Source organism: Malania oleifera, chromosome 5 (genome assembly GCF_029873635.1).
Source record: "Malania oleifera isolate guangnan ecotype guangnan chromosome 5, ASM2987363v1, whole genome shotgun sequence".
NCBI lineage: Eukaryota > Viridiplantae > Streptophyta > Magnoliopsida > Santalales > Ximeniaceae > Malania > Malania oleifera.
Genome location: NC_080421.1, coordinates 24,594,792 through 24,621,048, shown reverse-complemented (window position 1 = coordinate 24,621,048; position 26,257 = coordinate 24,594,792). Strand labels below are relative to the sequence as shown.

Sequence of the window (26,257 nt, the reverse complement as noted above, 5' to 3'; positions counted from 1 at the left end):
GTATAAGAGGATGGTTTAACTTCAACATTGGAGACACCTTTTCAATTACAAAACAAAATCATGAGTCTAGTAGGTCAAATTAGACGATAACTCATCGGAGTTGGATTAATAATATTACATATTAGGCATATCAAGCGAAGAAAAAATTAGATCCTTTGGGAGAATTAGTGTGATTCTTCCATCATGCCCTTCTATCCAATAAAAACATTCTAGACATTGGATCCCATAAGATTATACGTAGGTCCTATCATGTGAGATTATTTGGAGTGTTTTATCATTGATGGGTGGATCGGATGGATTCGTCCTCTCGAAGGGGATCTAATTTTTTTCCCAATCAGGTGTATACGCCAAGACCAACTTGATTTTACCATGTGTATGTATTTTAAATAAATTAAGCAGTTATAATTATTTTTTTGTATATGTGATGAAATCATATTAGTTTCAATTTAAATAACATTTGCTTTCTTCTTAAGTTTTAATTATATTGAAATAAAAATACATTTTTAATAAATTCAATATTGAAAAATAGACTTCCTTTCCTATTTTGCTTTCTTTTCTTCTCCTCAACCCAAATCTTGATCCAAACGTGCTGACATGAATCGCGTATCATTCCCTTGTCCACCCTCCTATTCACCTGTCCTAATTAAGTTCCAAATATTCTATTAAATTTCTATACTAATTAATTTCATTAGTCCTTTAATTTGCTAATAATAAAAGAATAGAGGATAAGAATTACTTAAAATTCCGACATCATGAATGCATCAGCTTGGTCAAAATTAAACTAATAATCTTATCCGCCGAAAGACCGATTGAAAATCACCCCCAATTTAATAATTAACACTTGCTTAATTATTAATGTTGATCAAAAGTAATTGGCTACCAAACAAAAGACTACGAATTGAAATTTCAACTTTAATAGTTCTTTATACATTGGCTGTTCAAATCAAAATTTTTATATTAGAAAACAAAATTAAAAAAATAAGAAGGAATTTTGTTATTATATTTTAACTCTATATTGAATGTTAGAAAAAAATGAAAAATGTGATTTAATATAAGTAAAAATTAAGAAAAATTAAATGTTAATAATATGTAAATTAATTTGTTCATTTTTATTTATTTTTCAAGTTTAAAACGTGATTAATTAAAGGTTCGCATATAAATTTTGAAATTTTTATGTGCTAGTGTTTGGGTGTTGTAATCTAATAAGGATGGCAAAAAATACGAACTACAAAATGGAAGAATTTAACTGATAATTAGACCCAAGAAAAATTAAACGTAGAAAAAATTCAAGCTTACAATTTAATTTATATGGATCTATCCAAGAAAACAATTCCTTAGCAATTCACAATTTAATACATATACGATATTTAATATATTACAATTGGACTTTATTACAATTGGATTGGCCTTCGCAGCGCCGTGAGGACTTAATTTCTGATATGAACATTTTCATTCTCTAGCATTGGAGAAATCATTGTCAATAATGATGGGTGTGCTGGGAGATCATCTGTTGAGGATAACTATCAGAGCCAACGTTCTGCCAGCCGCCATTGACTGCCCTGTGATTAGCAGCAGCAGTGCTGCCGCGCGGTCGGAGGAATCCCGCAGCCGCGGCCTTAGCCGGCGCCGGCTGCAAATTGCAGAACTCCAAATGATCAGGGGGTGGTTGCTGAAACTCGGAGCGGCTGCGGCGGTGGTGGGAGGAGGAGTCGACGTCGAGGGAGGAGACGCCGGTGAGGAGGTGGTAGCTGCGGGAGGTGGTGGAGCCTTCAGAAAGGCACCGATAACTTCTGTGGAGCTTCTGCTTCTTGATGGCATGAAGAAGACATGGGATTAATCCTTCCATGTTTAATTCTTCTTCTTGGATCTTCTTCTTCTTCTTTAATTTGGTTTAGATTTGAAGAATGGAAGCTTTGAGTTTCGCTTTTGGGTTTTGTTTTTGGTGAGTGGTTTGGAAGGGAGGGTATGTGTATATTTATATATTGGCGTGGAGGAGCTGAAAATAGTATTGTGGGGAAATTAAGATGTAGCCTAGGCAGGGGGATAAGATCTATAGTATAATATTGGGTCAATAAAATTATTTCCTTGACCATTCATTAATCTAATTTGTTTTGAAATTTGGTGTTCAATTCCGACATGATGATGTCAGAGAAAGATGGAGCTTGCAATATTTAATGTATATATCATTTATTTATAATCTTTATATAATATTATATTATAAATATTGAGAGACGGTTGGATAAAATTTGGGGTAATTGACTATATTATTAATAATAAAAGATGTTGTAATATATATATATATATATATATATATATATATATATATATTTATTTACAAGATTCTAGTCTAAGCAAAAAAAAAATGAAAACTTTGGGGCAACTCAGCATGGCTGAGTCAGCATCAAGGGTTATCCACGTTTTAATCAATAAAAATGTAAAACTTAATGGATACATACATTTACATTGATCTCACTCATTTTTTTAAAACAAAAATGCATTTTTAGTTTGCTTTTTTTTTTTTCTTTTCTTTTTGAGTGCTTCAAAATAAAATGAAATGAAATCAAATAAAACTTACAAGTATACATTTGTGACGGGCATGCCTTTTTGAAAATTTTAAAACTTTATGAGAGATCTTTAAATTTTTTAAAATTTTTTTATTATATTACCACTTTACCTAAAAGTTTAAACTGTTAGGTTGTAAACCAATAATGTATATCAAGTTTTAACACTCCTCAAAATGTGCAACTCGATAGTACGTCGAAGATTAAAAAAAAAAATGATAAATAACACCATCGAACAAAAGCAGATGACAAGATTAGAAGTCAAGATCTCTTGATAACTAGAGTTCTGATATCATGTTAGATTAATATTTACCTAAAAGTTTAAGCTATTAGGTTATAAGTCAATCCTCAATAGAGATCAATGTCATTTACCTAGTTTTCGTCTCGTTCTAAATCAATATATCAAAAAAAAAATTGCACCTATCATCATAAAATTTACACCTCAATGCAAATAAATATGGTAATGTTTGTTTTTTCTTTTTTGGATTTTTTAATGGTGGGTTAATTGGAGGCTGAGAGTGGAATTAGAAAGTTTGACCCAAAAAAATTAAAAGAAAAAAAGAAAAACTTGAATTGAATTTGGGGGGTGGCGTGTGGGGAAAATTCCAGCCACATGCACTGTAGTCTCTCGCCATCCCATTGGATTCTAATTCTACTCTTCGTCTTTCTCTTACATTTTGGGTTGAGCCTAAGTGCCACCTACTTTTCGAAAAATTATAATAGGACCCAACCCCTCTACGTGGAGCTGCGCCTCTCCTATACAAATGTGACACGTGGCGTCACGCCTCGAACCCGGAAATGGGACCTATGAGTGAAAATGTAAACCAACCAGTCCCTGTACCATTCAAAATATCCAAAGATACAGGACAATGGACGAGGGTCCGACCCCGTGGAGTTCTTAAGCACCCTATACGCATTCAAACATAGAAATAAGGTCTTACTGTATATATATGCAGTACCATACCAAAGTCTATACAATAGCAGAAACAAGGCTTTATCACAAACGTACAAACGGGTGCCCAATACATCTCAAAATGACAACCCACCAAAACATAGTCCTAACACTTACTCAAGTGCTAACCGCAGTACACCGGCCACTACGCTCCCTACACTAGGACGCTAGTTCCGGTTACTCGAAGGACCTGTAAAAATGTATATATAGTTGGGGTGAGACATCTTTCAGTAAGGAGGAACACATGTTATATCGGTGTATGACATTTGACTTTTATCATGATGCAACATACACACAGTTAAATATAGTCCAGTACTAATTTTACACAGTGCATACACGCACACATACGCATATGCACACCTACGATCTACCCGGTGTCGTCACACCCCTTGGCCCGAAGCCGGTCCGCAACAATCTGGCATTGGCCTGTAGCCAACTCGCAAAGCACGGCGCTACCGGCACATGGCTAGTCCCAGACTCCCATGACATCGTACCGATGCTAACTGGTGGATCCACACCCTTCGGTGATCAGTCGATATAGGCTCACGCCCTCGGATATAGAGTCAGACACTCTTGCCTACGTGGCAGGCGATAAACACACTCCTTCGGATATAGAGCCGGACACTTTCAGTACGAAGAACAAATTCGGAACCCCGTTCCTACTAGCAATTTAACCAATCACACACACATGCATGCTCATATAACCAAACAAACCATACCCATTTGGTAATCTAAAATCATGGTGTTCCAAACAATACAGTTTAAAATAAGTCAAGGCACGACCATCCCTATAACACAGTTTAAATCAACATATGCATTTGGTTTTCAACAAAACTAGGGATACAGCCCATCGCCCCCTTTTTCCCAAAAACTGTAATCATGAAAAACTCATAGTTTTTCCCATTAGATCCCCCCAAATGAGTAACCAAAACACACACAGGACCGTAAACCATAGTTCTACCAAGTACGATTTCAAAAATAACCAATATAAACATAATTCCCCTTACCTTTTCCCCGAATAGCAAATCTCAAACTCTAAGATCCCTAAACAGCGAACCGAGTTCCAAAATCTACAATCAACGGTACACAAAATACTCACAACATTGTTCTCTACTAAATTACCAGATCAGAATTGAAAGTCGAGTCTTACCTCGATTTTATGCCAAAACCTAAAACTAGCCGAACCGAAAATTTGATCCGCAGAACTTGTAGAGAATCCTTTCATGATCCTCGTGGCAACTTCTGATTTACGATTCTCGCGACGAACAATGAAGAAATCTAGAGAGATAGAGAGTAGGGAGAGTTCTAGAGAGTTAGAGAGATAAAATTTAGTTTTCTTAGTTGAGAAGTAATAAAACTTCTATTTATAACCCCTTGACCCAGCCACTTCTTGTCAATGAATTGCGTCCTCGTCGACGAGGCTCTATAGTCTTCTCGTTGACAAGACCAAGACCTTGTCGACGAGTCTAAGATCTCCAATTTTTTCGAAACCCCTCGGCTTCTCCTCGTCGACGAGCCTCCGAACTTCGTCGATGAGAGATACAAGGCCTTCGTCAACGAACTTTGGCTTCATTGACGAAGCCTATTCAAATTCTAATTTCACCTCTCTCTTATTTATTTAAACCCATATATCACGGTTCGGGTTCTTACACGTGGCATGTGGGTTGTGTGAAAAAAAAAAATTTAAAGGAATGTTTTAGAGAAAGGAAAGCTGGTTCTTCTTCTTCACTGCTTGCTAGCACTGGCGGCCGGTGAACTAAGTGTGACGATGTGGAGATGCAACGACGTGGATGGGCAGATGCGACGACGTTGGGGGTCGAAATTAGTGGTGAGATAGGCAATTGGCGATCTGGGTTTGACGACAAATGTTGGTCTGCGTTAGACAGCGAAGAAGACCTTGTTCTTTTGAAATTTTTTCTGTCCTAATTTATGAGATTTGGGTTTGTTTTACATAGCGCCACCGGAACCAGAGTTCACACTAGAGTTCAACTTATCGAGAATTCTCCTCGACAGTACATATAGGGGCTGCCCTGCCTTTAGGCAATTGAGGCGCCTGCCTAGGCCCCCAAAAAAGCCTTCAATTTTTTCTTAATATAATAATATAATTTTTGGGTCCTAAATTTTTTTTTTAATTAAATAATATTAATATTATTTATTATGCTCTATTCCCATAATTAGTCCCAACTAACAAATAAATGAAATTATATTTTAAAATATAAAATAAATACAATTTAATTCTTTTTTTTTCAACTCTTATACTTTTCAACTAACAACTTTATTGTATTTCAAATTATCTATTACTCTCATCTCTCTCTCTTAGTCTCTCTAAAAAAAATTTTTCATCTCTCACACTCTCATCTCTTAGTCTCTCTATGATTTTTGCTCCGACTATTGTGTTCATCATCTTCGAGCCTCTGATCCTCTGTTATGTTCATCAACTCTAATTTTGATTTCAATGTTTGTATATATAATTTTCTATTATTTTCACTCTAAAAATTTTTTTTTTTCTATTTTTTCTTAGATTTTGGAAGCTTTGAGGTTAGAGTGTTGTATTCGGCAAGAATTTGATATCTCTAAAGTCTCGCTCGCCGATCGATTTGTAATAATAATAATAATCAGATTATATTATTTCAATCTACTATTTCTATAGATTTATTAAATTTATTTTTATTTATTTACATAATTTGTCAATTTATAATTAGTGTTAATTTTGAAATTTAATTATGTCAACGAAAAAATATGAATCCAGATATGAAATCATTCGCTTAGAGCCCTTGATTAAATCATTCGCCTAAGGTCCTATATTGTGAAGAGCCGGTCCAAAGTACATATTGGAACTTGTATGTGGATTTCACTGAAGAGATATACAGGCGAGTCCGCACGAGGTTCTTTGCCATACTTCCTCCCGAAAAACACGTGCCCACTCAATAGGTCGACATCGTCCTCTTAACCAGCCAAGACTACGCGGTTCGGTTCAGGTCGTGAATAGACAACCTCTGCCTGATTGGATACCGTTTGGAGAACGCCGCACAGTGGTTTGAGCTTTCTCGCTACAACAGGGAAGTTAGAGGGCTAATCCCAGGATCCATAAACCTAATATTCGGGGCAGCAACTATAATGACTTGATGCGTGGAAACACTGGCAACATCCACTTTGATATGGCACTCAAACGCAGATCAACATTCGCCATCAAACTCAGATCACTGGCGGCCTATCTCACTGCCAATTTCGACCCCCACCTCATTGAATCTGCCCCTCCACGTTGCCGTATCTACTTCATCGGCCGCCAATGCAAGCAAGGATGGGAGAGAGCAGCAAAGAAGAAGAACCGACTTTCCTTTTTATTTTAAACGCATTTATATTCTTCCTTTTTCATTCTTTTTTTTTTTTTTAATTTTATAAAAAGGATAAATATATTGATCAAAATGAATATGTACACTATACACTGGGCATAGCCAGGAAAGGGAAAAGCAGCCCCTAACAAAGCAAAAACATTTGCCATCCAACACAATCTAGTAGAACCCAGGCATACCTAGGGGCATGAAGCCAATCTAACAAAATCTAAAGTCTAACTATTAATTGCAGTACATTAAGCACAAGGATTTACAACAAAATCAAAAGGCACCCCTACTCAATAGAGTGCAAGCCAAATTTACCTTACACAACTCTATAAGTGTGTTTTTGAACCACCTTTACAAGATCCATAGGAGATATCATCATTCTCAAGTTTCCTTCTATTCCTAAAATGCCATAGGAAGTAAACTGTAGTAGTTAGGCCTATTCTTTTCCCAACAGAACTGATGTCAGTTCCCTTTGCCTCTTTATGGAGCCATTTAACCGCGGCTTTCAAGGTAGACATAGATCTGTGCAATCCCAACCACCCTCGGATACAACCCCACACTTTAGAAGAAAAAGAACACTTGAAAAAGAGATGGTCAATGGTCTCTATATCATTCCTACATAATTCACACAAATGATCCACATCATCCCCAATCAAGTTTTCATTAGTGAGCAACTTCCCTTTCAAGTCGAACCACAAAATGAAAGAATGTTTGGGAGTTTTACCACTGTTCCAGACTTCCTTAAACCATGGCACTCTAGTTCCTTTGTTTCTCCAAAAATCATAGCACATATTGGAGCTGTTATGACCCATATCCCACCCATTAAGAAGGTTAATTGCTGCAGCACTACTACCACATACATTAACAATCAGGTTTTTAATCTCAACTAATTTCTTGAACAATGGTGAGTCACCATGTTTGGCCATAGCAACCCATATATCAAATTCTGACAAGTAAATTTGATGCATCTATTTAACCGAAAAGGAATCCTTTTTAGAATGCAGGTTCCATAGAGTCTTTGTAAGGAGAGTTAAGTTCCATACCCCCAGATCAAACACCCCCAAGCAACCTTCCTTCTTGGGCATGCAGACCTCTTGCCAAGCCACTAACGGCTTCCTCCTCCCCCCCCCCCCCCCCCCCCCCCCGCCCGGGCGCCCAAAGAAACAACCTGCAAAGCTTAACAACCTGAGCCAACACATTTTTAAGGATTGGAAAAATTGTCAGCCAAAAACACTCAACCCCTTGAATTACTGAATTTAGTAGCTCCAACCTCCCTGCATATGTCAGAGTGTGCCTAGGCCAACCCTTAAACAGATCAGAGAGCTTACTTACTAGAGGAGAATATTGTATAGCTTTCAGCCTTGAAGCTACCAACGAAATGCCCAAATATCTAAAAGGGAACTCCCCCTTAGTCATATGAGATAATTGCAAAATGAGCTATAGGTCTTCCTACTTCGCACCAGAATGATACACATTAGATTTCAAATTATTAGTTGATAAACCAAAGCACCATGAGAATTTGTCCAGACAATTCATCATATGTCTGATAGATGATGGATCCCCCTTGGAGAATAACATTAGGTCATCTGCAAATGCTAGGTGAGAAATTTTCAAGCTCTCACATTTAGGGTGATATTTAAAATCCAGCTTGTCACCCAGAGTCTTCAATATTCGAGAGAGGTATTCAATACAAATAACAAATAAAAGAGGGGATAGGGGATCTCCCTGTCTGAGACCTTTCGACCCTTAAAGAATCCATGATATCTTCCTTTAATAGATATAGAGTATGTGGTGGTAGACACACTCTCCATAATCCAATTAATCATTGTTGAAGGAAAATTCAGATGTATCAGCATTTCATTCAGGAAGGACCAAGAAACAGAATCATAGGCCTTCCTAAGATCGATTTTAAAAGTGCATCTTGGGGACACCCTCTTTTCATCGTAACATAACATATCTTTTCATAATACCTGATAACATACTTTGCTAATAAAATCTTTCATATCATGATACATTTCACATAAAATAATATTCATGCCACACATGTGCTCTTTAAAGTCGTACTTTATATTCTAAACTCGTGATTTTCTGGCATCTCATATACATTTTAATCAATATAGTAGTATTTTCCCAATCGTACATTTCATTCGTAGTAAACAGTATAACATAAGCTTTTCTGAAAATAGGTTTACTCATAATTAATAATAATTTGCATGGAAAATGACTGCTTTAGTTTATTCTCTTACCTGGTTACTGAGAAAACCCCTAAAACTGAAAACTCTCAGTATTGAACTTCAGTATTTTCATGCATACATTATTTCTTATGACTACCATAAAGTCAAATTTGGCTTAAAAAGTCTTATCTCAACCCAAGGATGATTTCCAACTTGCTTTCACCAACGATCCACTCCGGCAGATTTGGAGAGAACTTCCCCAGGAGCGTCGTGGTGACTTCAGATTATCGATCCAGCGTAACTTTGGCCCAAAAATGATGAGAGAGAGAGAGAGAGAGAGAGAGAGAGAGAGAGAGAGAGAGAGAGAGAGAGCCGAAGGGGAAAGAGAGAGAGAGAGGATGAAGTTAGCTTGATAGGGAAGTTAAAACTCGAATCTTGATATTTATAAAATAGGGGAATTCGTTGACGATCCACGTCATTCGTCGACGAATCCTTTAATAATTTCATCGACGAAATTCAGTCTTCGTCGACAAAATTCAGTCGGCTCAAACCCTCTCTCGGTAATTTTTTGTCGACGAAATTTAGTCTTCGTCGACCAATTTTCTTCTAGCCTCGTCGATGAATTCCCTGTGTTCGTCGATGAGTCCTTTGGTATTTCCTTTCTTCTTTATTATTTTAATTTCCATATTTATTCGAGTTGTCACATTCTCCCCTCCTTATAAAAATTTCGTCTTCGAAATTTGTTATTCACATAATTCATCATCCCTTATTAGAGAAAATGGTCTACTTATCTTATTACCTACCCTCACCTATAGCGGAGGAATACCGTGGTTACATCTCAAGTTCTGGGAGATTACATATACTAAAAGAAAATTCTTCTAGAACTAAATATCTCATACTACGTATAACATTACATGGACCTGTACAAGAAACTTTACATATTTACTCACATTTCAAATTACATTTAAACTTCTGAGAATAGTTGTGGATATTTCTGTCTGATCTGTTCCTCGAGCTCCCAAGAAGCCTCTTCTGTTGCATAATTCTTGTATAGAACTTTTACCAGAGGAATTTTCTCATTATGTAGTTCTTGTTCTCTTCTGTCCAGAATCTGCACTGGTATCTCATCATAGACTATCGAGTCACTGAGCTCTAACTCATTATAACTGATAATATGAGAAGGATTTGGGACGTATTTCCTCAACATAGATACGTGGAATATGTCGTGAATTCTGGATAATAATGGTGCCAAAGCTAGCCTATAGGCCACTAGTCCCACTTTCTCTAAAATCTTAAACGAACCGATGGACCTAGGGCTAAGTTTACCCTTCCTACCAAATCTCATAACTCCTTTTAACGGAGTTATCTTCAAAAATATGTGATCACCCACATCAAACTCTAAATTCTTGTGGCGATTGTCGACATAACTCTTCTGTCGGCTTTGAGCTGCACTGATTCTCTCCCTGATAAGCCGAACCTTATCGTACGCCTGCTGTACCATCTCTGGACCCACAACTCACCGCTCACCAATCTCATCCCAATACAAAGGAGATCGACATCTCCTACCGTATAGTGCCTCAAACGGTGCCATGCCAATACTGGACTGGTAACTGTTACTGTACGCGAACTCTACCAGTGGCATAAACTGAGTTCAGCTACCCCCAAAGTCTAGAAAACATGCACGAAGCATATCTTCTAGTATCTGTATCATCCTCTCAGTCTGTCCGTCTGACTGAGGATGGAATGTCGTGCTAAATGAAAACTGAGACAGCAGAGCCTCCTGCAAGCTCCTCCAAAATCGTGACGTAAATCATGGGTCTCGATCTGACACAATAGATACAGGCACCCCATGAGAACAAACTATCTCCTGAATGTAAATTTCTACTAAACGGCTAAGGGAATAGCTAATCTTGATAGGGAGAAAATGGGCAGACTTAGTCAACCAATTTACTATCACCCAAATCGCATTCTGACCATGCGATGTCGACGGCAACTCTAAAACAAAGTTCATGGAAATATGATCCCACTTTCACTCTGGAATAAATAACGGCTGCAACTGACCCGCTGGTCTCTGGTGCTCAGCTTTTACCTACTGACACGTCAAACACTAGGCTACATACTCAGCAATCTCCCTCTTCATACCACTCCACTAATAAAACTCTTTCAAATCCCTGTACATTTTCGTACTGCCGGGATGAACTGTATACAAGGATCTGTGAGCCTTATCTAAAATAGTCCTCCTAATGTCAGCATCAGCAGGAACACAGAGTTTGGAATGAAATCGAAAAGCTCCGTCATCTGAAATACAGAATTCCTCTCCCTGTCCACTCTGCACCCTGTCCATCACCTCTACTAACTCTGGATCTTCCTTCTGAGAGGTTTAATTCTTTCCTGCAAAGTAAGCTGTACCACTAGATTAGCGATACAAACTGGAGTACTACCCCCCATCAATTCAATGCCGAGTCTCTCTAGATCTATCATGATCGAACGCTGGATCTCCATAGCTGCCAACGCTGATACTCTAGACTTCCTGCTCAGTGCATCAGCTACCACGTTTGCTTTCCCTGGGTGGTAACTGATCGTACAATCAAAATATTTAATCAACTCCAACCACCTTCTCTGCCTCATATTTAGTTCCTTCTCCGTAAAGAAATACTTTAAGCTCTTGTGGTCGTAGAAAATCTCACACTACTCGTCGTACAGGTAATGCCTCCAAATTTTCAATGCGGGTACCATTGCAGTCAACTCAAGATCGTGGGTAGGGTAGTTCTTTTCATATTCCTTCAATTGTCTAGACGTATACACCACTACCCTGTCATGCTGCATCAATACACAGCCAAGTCCTTTCAAGGATGCATCACTGTAGATAGTATAGCCCTCACCCCTAGACGGGATGATTAATACCGACGGTGTGACTAATCTTTGCTTCAGTTCCTGAAAACTCTGCTCATAGCTGTCGTCCCATTCAAATCTAGCATTCTTCTTCGTCAGTTGTGTCAAAGGTCCTGACAAAGCTGAGAACCCCTCGACGAAATGACGATAATAACTGGCTAACCCCAAGAAACTCCTAATCTCTTGGACGTTCCTTAGTCTAGCCCAATTCACTACCGCCTCAATCTTACTGGGATCCACAGAAATTCCGTCTCTTGAAATAACATGCCCCAAAAACACAACTTTCTCGAGCCAAAAGTCACATTTGCTGAACTTGGCATACAACTTCTTCTCCCTGAGCATCTGTAAAACCTGCCTCAAACGTATCTCGTGCTCTTTATAGCTCCTCGAATAGACCAGTGCATCGTCAATGAAAACAACCACAAATTAATCTAAATATGGATGAAAAATCCTATTCATCAAATCCATAAATATCGCAGGAGCATTCGTCTGACCAAATGGCATAACAAGAAACTCATAATGCCCATACCTAGTCCTAAAAGCCGTCTTCGATACATCTTCCGCTCTCACCTTTACTTGATGGTACCTGATCTAAGATCGATCTTCGAATACACCCGTGTACCTTAGAGCTGATCAAACAAATCATCGATACAGGGTAGAGGATACCTATTCTTGATAGTCACTTTATTAATCTCCCTATAGTCTATACACATCCTTATAGTCCCGTCTTTCTTCTTCACAAATAAAACTAGAGCTCCCCACGGCGATACACTAGGTCATATGAAGCTCTTATCAAGCAAATCCTGCAACTGGTCTTTTAGTTCAGCCAACTCCGCTAGCATCATTCTATACGGTGCTTTAGAAATCAGTGTTGTACCTGGTAGTAGATCAATGGGAAAATCTACTTTACGATCAAGCGGCAAACCTGGTAATTCATCTGGAAACACATCTGTAAATTCTTTCACCACAGGCGTATTAATAAGTTTCAATTCATTTTTTGACATTTCCTTCACAAAAGCCACAAATCCCAGACAGCCTTTCTGGACCAGTCTCCTCACCTGAACAGCTGCGACCATCTGAGGTAAAGATTGCACTCGTGACCCTGTAAATCTAAATTCTGATTTCCCTGGAGGTTTAAATATCACTTCTCTAGCATAGCAGTCTAAAATAGCAGAATTAGCTGCTAGTCAATCCATACCGATATTAATGTCAAACCTGTGCATATCTAATACCACTAAATCAGTAACTAAAATCTTCCCCTGAACATCAACTGGGTAACCACAGAGTATCCTACTACATCTCACCACTGACCCCGTCGGTGTAGCCACTAACAGTTCAACATCTAATGATTACGTTCTCGCCCTACATAATTTAACACACTCTAAGGACACAAAAGAATGTGTTGCACCAGAATCAAAAAGTGCAATAACTTTAAATGAAAACATACTAATAGTACCTGTCACCACATCGCCAACCTCCTTAGTGTCGCCCGGTGTCAAGGCGAAAACTTTGGCTTGGGCCGTATTCCTTTGCTGGCCTCTTCGTGGTGTTTGGTAACCTCCTTGTGCAGGTCTAGGAGCAGGAGCAATACTAGTCTGTGTCGGACACTCCCTCATCATATGTCCTAGCTCCCTGCACTTGTAGCAAACACCTCGCCCGACACGACACTCTTCCAGGTGTCTCTTCCCCCAAAATGGGTAAACTGGAGATGGTTGCACACCCTGGAAATCGCGATGCCCGGTCTCCTGTCTCCGGTCTCTATAATAGCCACCTCTCTTCCACGTGGCACAGCTGAATCCCTACTAGGAACCAGAAGGTGTGGATCTCTTCTTCTGTCTCTACTCCTCTGCCTCCAACCACTCTCCAATCTCTGCTATAGTGGCTCTATCCACTAGCTCAGCAAAATCTTGCAACTTCAGAATCGATACCTGCTTATAAATTTCCCTCTTCACACCTCTCTCAAACTGTCGTACCTTCTTCACCTCATCTGGAATGATGTACGGGGTGAAACGAGATAGCTCTATGAACCTCGCCGCGTACTGCTGTACTAACAGATGTCCCTGCTTCAAATTCAAGAACTCCTTAATCTTAGCCTCCCTAGACGAGGCTGGAAAATACTTGTCAAAAAATATTTCTTTAAACCGCTCTTATGTCATCTCCACAGGAACAGTCCACTGCTGCTTTAACAATCTCACCACCGACCACTATCTCTCGGCCTCTCCAGTCAGTTTATAGGTGGCAAACAGCACTTTCTGCTCTTCTAAACACTGCAGCATTGCAAATATTTTCTCTATCTCCTGCACCTAGTTTTTAGCAACTGTAGGATCTGTCCCTCCTGAGAATGCCGGAGGACTCATCTTAATAAATTTCTTAATCGAACTATCGTGGCCTGCCGGTGGACCACTCGGTTCCTTCGAACTCTTAGCAATTTCTGCCATAACCTGCTGTGCCACGTTGTGTAATACAACATCTGAATCACTACCCGTAGCGCCTGAGGGTCCAGCACCCTCACTCCCACTGGCGTGGGCACTATTGCCACCAAGGTCCATCCTGAAAGACAAATAGCTTAACTCAAAACCCCTTCACTATGCATATCACTCAACTCATATGCTATTTTCTCGTAATTGATTCATCTCTCCTGATCTTGATTCAAGGTTCAATCCTGCAACCTAGATACCCAATCCAACGATAGTTTATAATGACTTTCCCGAAATTTTCACCTTAAGAAAATCACACAAACCACCACGGAAGTCCTGCATCTAGACTACAAAACTAGACCTCAAATCCCCTTATCCTATATTCTGGTATTATTATTGCTGCACTCTAGAGTCTACAGAACCTAGAATCCTAGGCTCTGATACGAAACGTAATGACCCTAAATTCCTTAACATACAATGTAATATAATGAATGAAAAAAAGTTAACTCGAATCCCTGGGTAATGGGGACACCTATCAATCATAGCGGAAACCTAAGCAACAGTAAAATAAAATCTCAATCATTCAACCATGAAACATAATACCCGAGTCATTTACATTCCCAAAATACTGTATTTATTTACAATCTTCCAAAAAGTCAAAATAATACTAGGATCATACATCAAAAATCTCCTGATCCTGGTTCAACACTTACCCTTCTAGTAGGGAAGCTAAACCCACTTAACGGCGGCCCTGACCCGCCGGTCTCTCTGGATTTCTTGAAAATTATTTAATATTCGAGGGTGAGACTCTTCTCAGTAAAGGAAAATAAACTAAATATAGTTGTGTGGCAACATGAATATTTAAGGCACTTATACGTATACAATATATTTCATAACTCTGTAAACATTCATCATATCATACTGGATAATCATATAATTTCATATTTGTCAATAAATCATAGCATACATAAAACATCTGTTATAGCTATAATACTGAAAATATACTCAGGATGAATAGCTAGTTGGTGTCATGTATTACCCTCCATTACGGTTTGTGCAGCCCGAAGGCAGGACCCGACAATGGCTAGCCGACCACTGCCGAGTCAAATATATTTGTAAGTACGATTAGCCCGCCACACCCTAGTCCAGACTATCAGGTGGACGTACACACTCTACTGAAAGCCACATCGACTATCCATCTCCCATCCCCTCGTGGGATGGTAAGCACTAATCTGATCATAAACATCTTATCGATAAACTATGGTACCGTGCTCTTGAACTAAACTAAACTAACATCCGGGTTCTGATAACATATAATAAATGATATAATAGAGACCTTGTGCCGATAACATAAATATGGCCTCGTCCCGAAATCATTTCAGGTATATACATTCTGAAAATAAATCGATTATCAAACATTTGTCAAAATCATCGTAACATAACATATCTTTTCATAATACCTGATAACATACTTTGCTCATAAAATCTTTCATATCATGATACATTTCACATAAAATAATATTCATGCCACACATGTGCTCTTTAAAGTCGTACTTTATATTCTAAACTCGTGATTTTCTGGCATCTCATACATACATATACATTTTAATCATCATAGCAGTGTTTTCCCAATCGTACATTTCATTCGTAATAAACAATATAACATAAGCTTTTCTGAAAATAGGTTTACTCATAATTAATAATAATTTGCATGGAAAATGACTGCTTTAGTTTATTCCCTTACCTGGCTACTGAGAAAGCCCCTAAAAATCCTAGTCTAACCCCCATAGGATTTCCTGATCAATACCCTAAAACTGAAAATTCCCAGTATTAAACTTCAGTATTTTCATGCATACATTATTTCCTATAACTACCATAAAGTCAAATTTGGCTTAAAAAGTCTTACCTCAATCCAAGGATGATTTCCAACTTGCTTTCACCAATGATCCGCTTCGGCAGATTTGGAGAGAACTTCCCCAAGAGTGTCGTGGTGACTTCGGATTGTCGATCCGGTGTAACTTTGGCCCAAAAATGATGTGTGTGTGTGTGTGTGTGTGTGTGTGTGTGTGTGTGTGTGTGTGTGTGTGTGTGTGTGTGTGTGTGAGAGAGAGAGAGAGAGAGAGAGGATGAAGTTAGCTTAATAGGGAAGTTAAAACTCGGATTTTTTATATTTATAAAACAGGGGAATTCATTGACGATCCATGTCATTCGTCGATGAATCCTTTAATAATTTCATGGACGAAATTCAGTCCTCGTCGATGAAATTTAGTCGGCTCAAACCCTCTCTCGGTAATTTTTCATCGACGAAATTCAATCTTCATTGACGAATTTTCTTCTAGCCTTGTCCACGAATTCCCTGTGTTCATCGACGAGTCCTCTGGTATTTCCTTTCTTCTTTATTATTTTAAATTCCATATTTATTCGGGTTGTCACACCCCCTTTCTTGCATACCCCCTCACAAGTTCTTGAACTAAATAGATATTCTCTACCATACTTCTTTGCTTTACAAATGCTGCCTGAGCAGGGTAGATAATTTCCTCCAAGGCTGGCTTAATCCTAGTTGCAATAATTTTTTCTATGACTTTATAGAACACATTACAGCAAGAGATTGGCCTATAATCATTCACTAACGAGGCATGGCTTGACTTGGGGATCAAGGCAATAACTGTGTGATTAATCTGCTTGAGTATTTTACCACTATCAAAAAATTCCTTGACAGCAAGAGTGAACTCATTCCTAATTGTACTCCAAGATTTTTTAAAGACACATGTAGAATAGCCATCTGGCCCTGGTGACTTCCCATCCCTAATACTAAATACCGCGTCCTTAATCTCATCCCCAGAAATTGGTTTCATTATCCTGTCTCTTTGAGCTTCACCTAGAATAGGACCTCTTCTAATTACCTACAAGTCTATCCTGGAGCAGTCCACCTCTACACCCAAGATCTGATTATAAAACCCCACAAACTCCTCAACCACTTGGTCAAATGAATTGGTTTTCTCACCATTACTTTTTGTTACAGGAGTAATATGCATTCTGTTTCTGCTCCTTCTCACTAGTGCGTGGAAGAAGAAAGTACCCTTGTCACGGTACTTTAGGAACCTGCATTTTGGCAACTTGAGCCTAGAACATTCTATTAACTTCTTCAAGTCTTGTTGTTTCACTTTTCTTCAAACCCAAGGCCAACTGCAAGTCTAAACATGAAGGAGAATCATGTAATTTCTTTTGAATTTCCAACAACTCAACATTAGCTTTCTCTGCTCTTGTAGAGATATAGGAGAAGTGAATTGGGTTCAGTGTTCTCAAAGGGTGCTTCAAGGCTTGCAGCTTCCTTACAAAACATAACTACTTAGACCCCAGGAAGGAATCTTGTCATCCATCCCTTATAACCTCCTAAAAGTCATGATGGGAAGCCCACATATTAAAGAATTTGAAAGGGCTCCTTCCCAGACACTGTTCCTCAAACAGAGTAACAAGACAGGTAGAGTGATTAGATAAAATGCCAAGGAATTGGAATAAAGCATGAGCCTTCAGACCAGCCAAATGCCAACTCTGATTCACCAACACACGATCAAGTTTGCACCACACCCTACCATTAGACCATGAAAGGAAACATCCAGTTGAACTTAAATCAGATAAGCCTTCACTGATAAAGCACTCTTAAATATCCTTAGTTCCATAAGCTATTATTGGTACTCCATTCTTCTTTTCATCTGTAGTTAACACACAGTTAAAGTCCCCTAGTACAAGCCAAGGGCTAGAAAATGAGATACCAGATTGTAAAATATCAGACCAAAGAGTTCTCCTTGCTACCAAGGAGTTAAAACCATATATAAAGCTCACAAAGAATTTATTTTTAGTGACTAAACATTCCACTAGACAGTGAACCACTTGAGCATTCATATGACATACCTGAAGGTAAATTTTTTTGGGGGTTCCACAATACAAGTATCCTTCCAACTTTATGAATTTCAAAGTTATTCACCTGCTCCCAGGAGCTAAATTTCCTATTCATCATGTTTGTCAAGTTTGAAACTGAGAGCTTAGTTTCCAGAATACCAGCCACATCAACTCTATTCTTTCTAATAAGATAAGAGACCCCATTTTTTTAGGGTTCTATTTAAACCCCTGATGTTCCAAGAGAGGATCTACATGGATCAGGTAGGGGGCCAGAACCCCTCTTCTCGTTGCCTTGATTAAGAGTTGCACCATTCTTCCCATTTTTTTAATTCTTAACCAGAGTAAACTCCTCATTTTGACACCCATCTGACTAAGTATTAGGGCCACCTTTCCCAGAACCTTTCTTTAATCCACCATTTTCTAGCAAGCCAACAACCACTTCCTTCCCCAAGTTCCTTGGAGGACACATGCCACTTTCAGTTCCTTGTGGGCAAGTATCATTTTTTGCTACCTGTGCATCCCTATCCACCGGGGTAGCATTTGAAGGTATCAGACCCTCCCTGTCTCCAGTTCCCTCACCTTCCACTTCCAACACAAGCTTGACTATCATACTATCATGCCCTAACCCGACCACATAATCACCAGATCTTCCTAGCTCTGGATGAGACAGAAATTTATTCCTAAAGTCATCTTTAGGGAAAAATTCAATCTCCTTGCTCCCCTTAGGACATAGGACTTGATTAGTTTGAGCCATTACATCTGATTCATTCCTTTCTGCAGAAGGCAAAGGTAACTCAGTACTCTTACTCAATCTAGCAGTACACAGCACTGATGAATCACCCAGTTTTTGGGACTGATCATCACCCTCATCTCCCACATTTGCAGCTGACTGCTCTACTTCTTTCTCCTTTACAGAGCCCCCATCCCTTTGTTTTTAAACGATCACCCTACCATCCCCTTGTACATCTCCCCTTGGATAGCAAGCCTCCTTTTCAAAAGTATTTATTTTAACAACATACACCTAAGCACCCGAAGTGCTAGGTTTTTCTTTCTTTTCCTTGCAAAAATTAACAAAGTGTCCTACCATCATGTAGAAAGTGAAATATCTTGGCAAGTTTTCATATGCCACTTCTTGTATCATAATTTCCTTCTCAGAGAGCATCACCTTCACACTGTGCTTCACTTCTTTGGCCACATCAACCTCCACAAGCACCCTTGCAAAGGTCACCCTAGCATTTAGTGGAGTCATCTTGTCTACACACAATGGCTTGCCCAGTTCTGAACAGATACTCCCTATAGCTGAGGGAGTCAACATTTCAATTGGGAGATTTCAAAGTTGAACCCAGATAGGGAGTGTAGTCTTGTGCTCAGGGTCAAATTGAAATCTCTTAGGCATTCTCTTCACCAATAGTGTCCTTCCATACACCGAAAAGGCCCCTTCTCCAGTATATTCAAAAGATCCTCCTCATTTTGAAACTTAAACACAATTCGGCCTTCATTGTGGCTAATATAATTAACTTTTACCTTCCATGAGTTAACCAGATTCCTCAGAGCTGCCTTCCCAGGCAACTTATCCACAAAGTACCTAATAAGACATTTGAGATAAGAACACTCCAGATCAGTTAGATCATAACTTTGTAATCTAGCACTAGTTCCATCAGATTCAAAAGCTGGTATTGAGACACAGTACTCAGGTTTCCAGTTATTGGCAAATAGTTTAGACCAAGGCACCTCCTTGTTATTTCGAGTAATCGCCCTCTTCTCTTTGACAATCTGTGCATAGCTTTTTCTGGGTTCCACAACCGCAGCACTGTCCCTAGGCCCAAAGTATCAGAATCAGAAGGGACCTCATCTCCCCATCTTCTTTTCTCATCCATAAGATCTTTATCACCTTCAATACCGTCCAATGAAGCAGCCCCTTCTTCCACCATTCCTACACCTTCCATAATTTTGTCATTTAATACCATCGGGGCACTAACTCTCCCCTCCTGTAAGTTCGAGCACACTTCACTACCTTCATTGTTAAGCTCTGGTAAGTGCTTTGCCCCAGTACCAAAGTGCTTCTGAAGCAGATCAAGAAGGGTGGTGGGAGATATCGTGTTCAGGATTCCTTCAATAGTAGCTACATTTTCAACCACTTCCTATGGACACTCCGGGGACTTCTCACCCTCTAGCTCTTTTGCAACATCAAACCTAGAGCTCTCTTGTATTTCCTCAAGGGTCATAGACCCTTAGCACCAAGCAAATCCTGACATGCAAAGGCACCACTTTGTGTTCTGAGTTCTTCCAGTAGATGCGATGAAGACTTCAGCTGGCTAGTCTCATTAAGCCCCTTATGTGATGTATCACAAGCTAATCTACCGTATTCAGCTTTGATATCCTCATGGCTTCATTTGTTCCATAAGAGCTAATTCCCCTCTTTGGCTTCAATGAACCTCAGTATACGTTCATTCTCCTCCTTCAAATCTACCTTCTGGGTAGGGTTACCGACAACCCTAACACCACCCCGTCCTGCCATGGAAACTCAGTAGCTCGAGATTTCAAAATCATATATGGGCTGGAAACTGAGATTCCGAACCCCAAGCCTCCAAACTTCAATCAGATGTTGGAATTCCAGCAACAAATCAGTCCAGCAACCTTCAAAAGAAAAAATCACTCACAATCCAACACAAATCACTCATGACCAACAAGAAATCACGAAGAACACAACCCAAGCACCCACGGTCATGCACCTTCTAGAGAGAAGGGAGAGTTTCATTCTTTGCCTCACTTTCCTACAGTTTCTTTCTTCCCAAATAGGCAAGAAAATGAAGCTCATCCCTTTTTTCTCCAAGGTCGCAACCTCAAGGTCGTCTCCGTGGTCATGGACGTGGCCTTACTTCTACTAATCCAAGACCCTCTCCTTCTGCGCCGGTGCGACTATTAGCTCTAACTTTGTCTTTGAATCGTCGGCGCCGGAAGACTCCGGTGGTTGGGGTAGTGGGGGGGGGGGGGGAGACGATAGAGACAGTCATCCGGGGGCTATGGTCCGAGGGGCTGTTCTTCGAGCCGGGCGAGATGAGCTCCATTTTGGTGGAGGCAGAGAGAGATTGCGGCGGCTGCAGCGATGTCGACGGTGGCAGTAAGGGAGGCTGTTGTTGCCGTCGTTGGTAGGGCAGCAGAGAAGAAGAATCAGCTTTCCTTTTTCTAAAATATTCCTTTTTCTAAAACAACCCACATGTCACGTGTTACAATTTTATATGAGAGGCGCAGCTCCGCGTGGAGGGGCCGGCTCCTCTTGTAATTTCCCCCTACTTTTCTTTTTTTATTTTTGAAGTGAAGTCTTCTCTCTACAAAGGCCACTAGTTTTACGTTCAACCTAAAATCCTACGTGGCTATTATTGTAATAACCCCAAAAAGGTTATAGAATATTAGTAAAGTGATTCTAAAAAAAAAAAAAATTTAATTAATTAATCGAATTTATTGAAAAAGAAAAAAAATAATAATAAATAAATTTTATTTTTACTTTTTATTAATAAAATATATCATTATTATTATTATTATTATTATTATTATTATTAACATCTGAAGCTTTGAAGAAGCTTCAGGATGAATCTTTTTTTTAAAACTTCTTCTTCTTCCTGCGTAGGAGCAACCCCCCCCCACCCCACCTGTATACTCTCTCTCTCTCTCTCTCTCTCTCCTCTCATTTTCTCTCCCTCTTTCCTCAATTTCATGACTGATTTTCGCCTGATCGAAAGTCCAAAGATACCACTGGACTCCATTCTCCGCTGCTGTCATTTCTATCGAAACAGATCGGTGGTGGGAGCAGCGTAGGCGTATTCCCTAGGGTAAGTCATTTTCCCCTTTTTCTTTAATTTCTTGTAAAATATAAGTCCAATTGACGAACAGACACCACCACGAAAATCTAGGGATGATTCTCTACAAGTCTAGTGGGACTGAATTCTCATGAGGGGGTCAAGCCAAAACCTCAAATTTGGGGTACTGAGGTTATTAAGTGACTTACTTTTAATTAATTAGCATTAATTTAGAAATGCTAAAATATTGAGCATCTGGGGTTGGAGTAGGATTTCTGAAATTTAGGGCCCGGGTGAGCACTGCGGGTGTAATTTTGGGACCCGCAAGCAAAGTTTAGAAAATTAAGTGGAGTGTTAAATAATAGTTTAAATATTAATTTGAGGTATATGGAGCCTAGGGAAGACTAGATGAGTATTATTTTGGAGAAATAGATTAATTAACCTGGGAAGAATGTAAATTGCAGGAGTTGAATTTTGGGCGCCAAGGGAGTAGGATTTGGGATTCTAGCAAGACTCTCAGTAAGTCAGGTAAGGGGAATAAATTATAACAATCTTTTTATGAAAATTATGGATTGAGAAATATGTGAAAATGGTGTATGTTATTTTACGTAAAATTTATTATGATATAAATAGCAGATGAAATTTGTGTGGCATGTGATTTATATTAAGAAATGTTTAAACTAAGTTAGATGATTTACCCTGTGAAATATATGATACTGAAATGTGTTTTAATATGAGAATTGAAATGTGGGAAAATGATGAAAGTAAAATGTGTAAGAAATGTATTTTTTGAGAAAATGAAGAAAGGTGAAATATGGAAATGTGTTTTGAGAAATGTTGAGTAATTGTGAAATAATATATGTGTATGAGAGTATGAAATGAGATGAATTATGAACTGAGAAAATATCATTTAAATGATGAAATGTGTTGAGAATACTGATATTGATATGTGAATATGTGAAATGAAATTATTGCAATGTTAATTCTGCAATATGAAGATAAGAAATGTGGAAATACGTGAAATATGAATGATAAAATGCCAATACCGCATAATGATTGCAGATATGTGGTGGTAAACCCTATTGGATGGTTATGATATTGAGTACGGTACCGTTGCTAGTGGTGTTAGTGCAACCACACGGAATCTTGGAGCGTGTGGTGTGACAGTCGATTGTGCCATTGTGTAGGGTTGTTGGGCCCTCTGAGTTCGGATCAGGGTTATAAGCTGGCTAATCGTACTACAGACGCGATATGTGATATGATATTTGATCTAACCGAGTCGGCCAACCGCGGTTAGATCCAACCTTCGAGTCGCATAACCTTGACCATGGGGGGAAGCATGGCGTGTATAGAAAGATCCTCAGGGTGGCCATGAGTTACAGACGCGATGTTGGTATTTGATACCGAGGATACTCATAAGCCAAAAAGTAAAGTGGAAATGAAAAGTGAGAATGATAAAATTGGCTAAAATGAGAAATGAAAGAAAGAATGGAAATTGAGAAATAAAGAATGATAAAATTGAGAAATGGAACCGTGTGAGTTAATAATATAAATAATTAAGGTGAAGTGAAACTCTCCGCCTGAGGGCTTACTGAGTAAGGTGAGTGCCCTGATAGGTATCAGATGTGGTCATACCCGGCTGCATAACGTGTTAGGGTAGAGGAAAGCTACCTATATGGGCGGGTAATCTTCCTTATTCTCAGGAACTTTGCGAGTAAATATGTGTTGGAAATCATTGAATTTGATAAATGATTTTAAAGCTTATAAAAGCTTATGTTGTATATCTATACGATTATGAGAATGTGTATATCAGTGTATTTTTTCAGATGAAATGATGATTTGAAAAGTAAAGTGTATTATAATTGTACTCATATGGCCACACATTATAAATAATTTATTCCTTCTTACTGAAATATGTCTCACCCAAATTATCTAATTTTTTCAGGGGACAGAGATAGGTCAGGTGGTAGAGCTCCGTGATCATAGGGAGCTGGGACCCTGATATATAGGGTGAGTTTGGACTAGGGAGGTGTGATTCCCTAGGGTTGTATTGTTTTTAGATATGAGATAGTATTGTGTATATGTGTATATGGATACTCTAGGTATTGTATTCTGACTGATATGTATATATTGTCTTCCGCTGTTAGGTCTTATAATAAAATAATTTTTTACTCGGTACCCAATGCAGGTCGGGTCATATGAATGATAGTAAGATTGTTGACGTGGCCGATTTGTGAATGTTGTGGATGACGTGTAATTATTTATTTATTATTGAAAAAAAAATTGTATGGAAATCGGGGCGTCACAATATACCTCAAAACCTTAGGAAAAATTCATTTTCATAATCCACATGCCTCATTCGTCATTCCATGATCACAAACGGTCTGGTGGTTCCAAACCATGGGAGCAAAATTAGTTTCAGTATGACCCTTGTATCAATTTTTTTTTTTTTTTTTGTCTAGTTAAATTGTTTCAAATAATAAATTTCAAGTGGGTCTCATTAAATAAGATTCATGTATAATCTTATAGGATTGACTATTCGAAGTGATTTCTTTAGATGGAAAGGTTCGTTCATAGGACCACACTAATCTTCTAAAAAGATTTAATTTGAGTCATACTGTGAGAAAAAGTTGGTCTCTTATTAGTTGTAGGAATGTTGTCCTATCCGTCCAATGGAAGGCATCGTTGGAATAGCAAGATCCTTTGTGATAGCACCTGAAACTGACAGATAAGGCACAACAACATGGGCAGAGGAAGAAAAGGGAAAAACACATTCATCAAAGATCACATGCCTATATACGTAAGTACGAGAGGTAACAAGGTTCATACACCTATAAGCACTCTAAGAACTCAAGAAACCGAGAAAAAGACAAGACGTAGATTTTGGTTGAAATTTACCGGTGGTATAATGTTTGAGTCATGGGTAACACTGACAAACAAAAATATGCAACCTTTTGTAATCTGAGCGACGACTAAACAAACATTTGAAAGGACTTTTATTTTTCAAAATAGGAGTGGATATACAATTTATTGAATAAATTGCTACCTGAAACGCATAGCATCAATAAGAAGGAGGAAGACTCGCTTGACTTAACAGAGTGAGACCAATTTCGACAATGTATGATGCTGACGTTCACTTATACCATTTTTCTGAGGTGTATGAGGTGCAGTGGTAAGCCAGCTAATGGAATTAGAGGAGAGAAAATGATAAAGAGCTTGATATTCGCCCTCATTATCAGAGTATACATATTTGATGTGAAAGTCAAACTGTTTTTCACGTAGCCCTTTCAATTGACAAAAAATGTTGCAAACATCACTTTTACGTCGGATGGGAAACAACCAACAATATTTAGTAAAGTGATCAACAAACAAAACATAAAACCGAAACCCATCAAGAGAGGTGAAATTTTTAGGCTCCCAAACATCAATATAGTGGATAAGTGCTAACAAGAGAAGTGAAAGAGAAAGGCAACTTGTGACTTTTATTGCATTGACAAGCATTACAAATGGAAGATGAAGAGAAAGAAGACACTACAATTGGTAGAGAAAAAGTACGAATAATAAAATCAACTACTTTATTTGACGGATGTCCAAGTCGTCTATGCCAGTTGTCAACTGTTGTTAGTTCACCAACAAGTGCTAAAACAGAATATGCTTTAGTGGAAGATGCCATCGGCATTAGAAAGACACTGTCTTGTCATTTATCGCGAAGAAGAGTCACCCCTGTGCTCCAATCCTTCATAAGAAAATAAAATGGATGAAACTCAAGACAGATATTATTGCTATGAGTGAAATTATGAACGAAGATTAAGTTTTTGTGAATATTAGGAACACAAAGAGTATTAGTCAATTTAAAAGGCTTTGAGGAAAAAGGAAGAGACATAGAGCCAACATATGTGACTCGCAAACTTGAGTCATCGCCTATGACGACCTCATCTGTGCCATCATACTCCAAGTGTACAGAGAGATTGACAAGATCGGAGGTGATGTTGTGAGAAATAGCAGAATCCACAAATCAATTTTTGTCAATGGATGCATTGGTAGCGGCACAATTTACAGGCTTCACTCTTGAAGCCGAGTAACAAGTCTTGGCTGAATGGCCTACTTTGTCACACGGCTGACAAATGATCTAAAGCTTACTAGACTAAATTCTCAAAAGATTTATATTTAGGAAAATAAAAGATATTGTAATGTTATTTATATATATATATATATATATATAT

At 38.7% G+C, this 26,257-nt stretch overlaps 1 protein-coding gene across 1 annotated transcript; it reads right to left on the bottom strand.

Moving 5' to 3' along the window:
* Positions 1–7,180: 7,180 nt before the first annotated feature.
* Positions 7,181–7,822, bottom strand: LOC131155890 (uncharacterized). The gene has a single exon (XM_058109338.1). It carries the CDS (start codon positions 7,820–7,822, stop codon positions 7,181–7,183), a length of 642 nt encoding a protein of 213 aa, XP_057965321.1.
* Positions 7,823–26,257: the final 18,435 nt, after the last annotated feature.

What these genes read in the sequence shown, in the direction of transcription:
- LOC131155890 (XM_058109338.1), bottom strand. Translation starts at nt 7,822, where the DNA reads ATGCATCAAATTTACTTGTCAGAATTTGATATATGGGTTGCTATGGCC.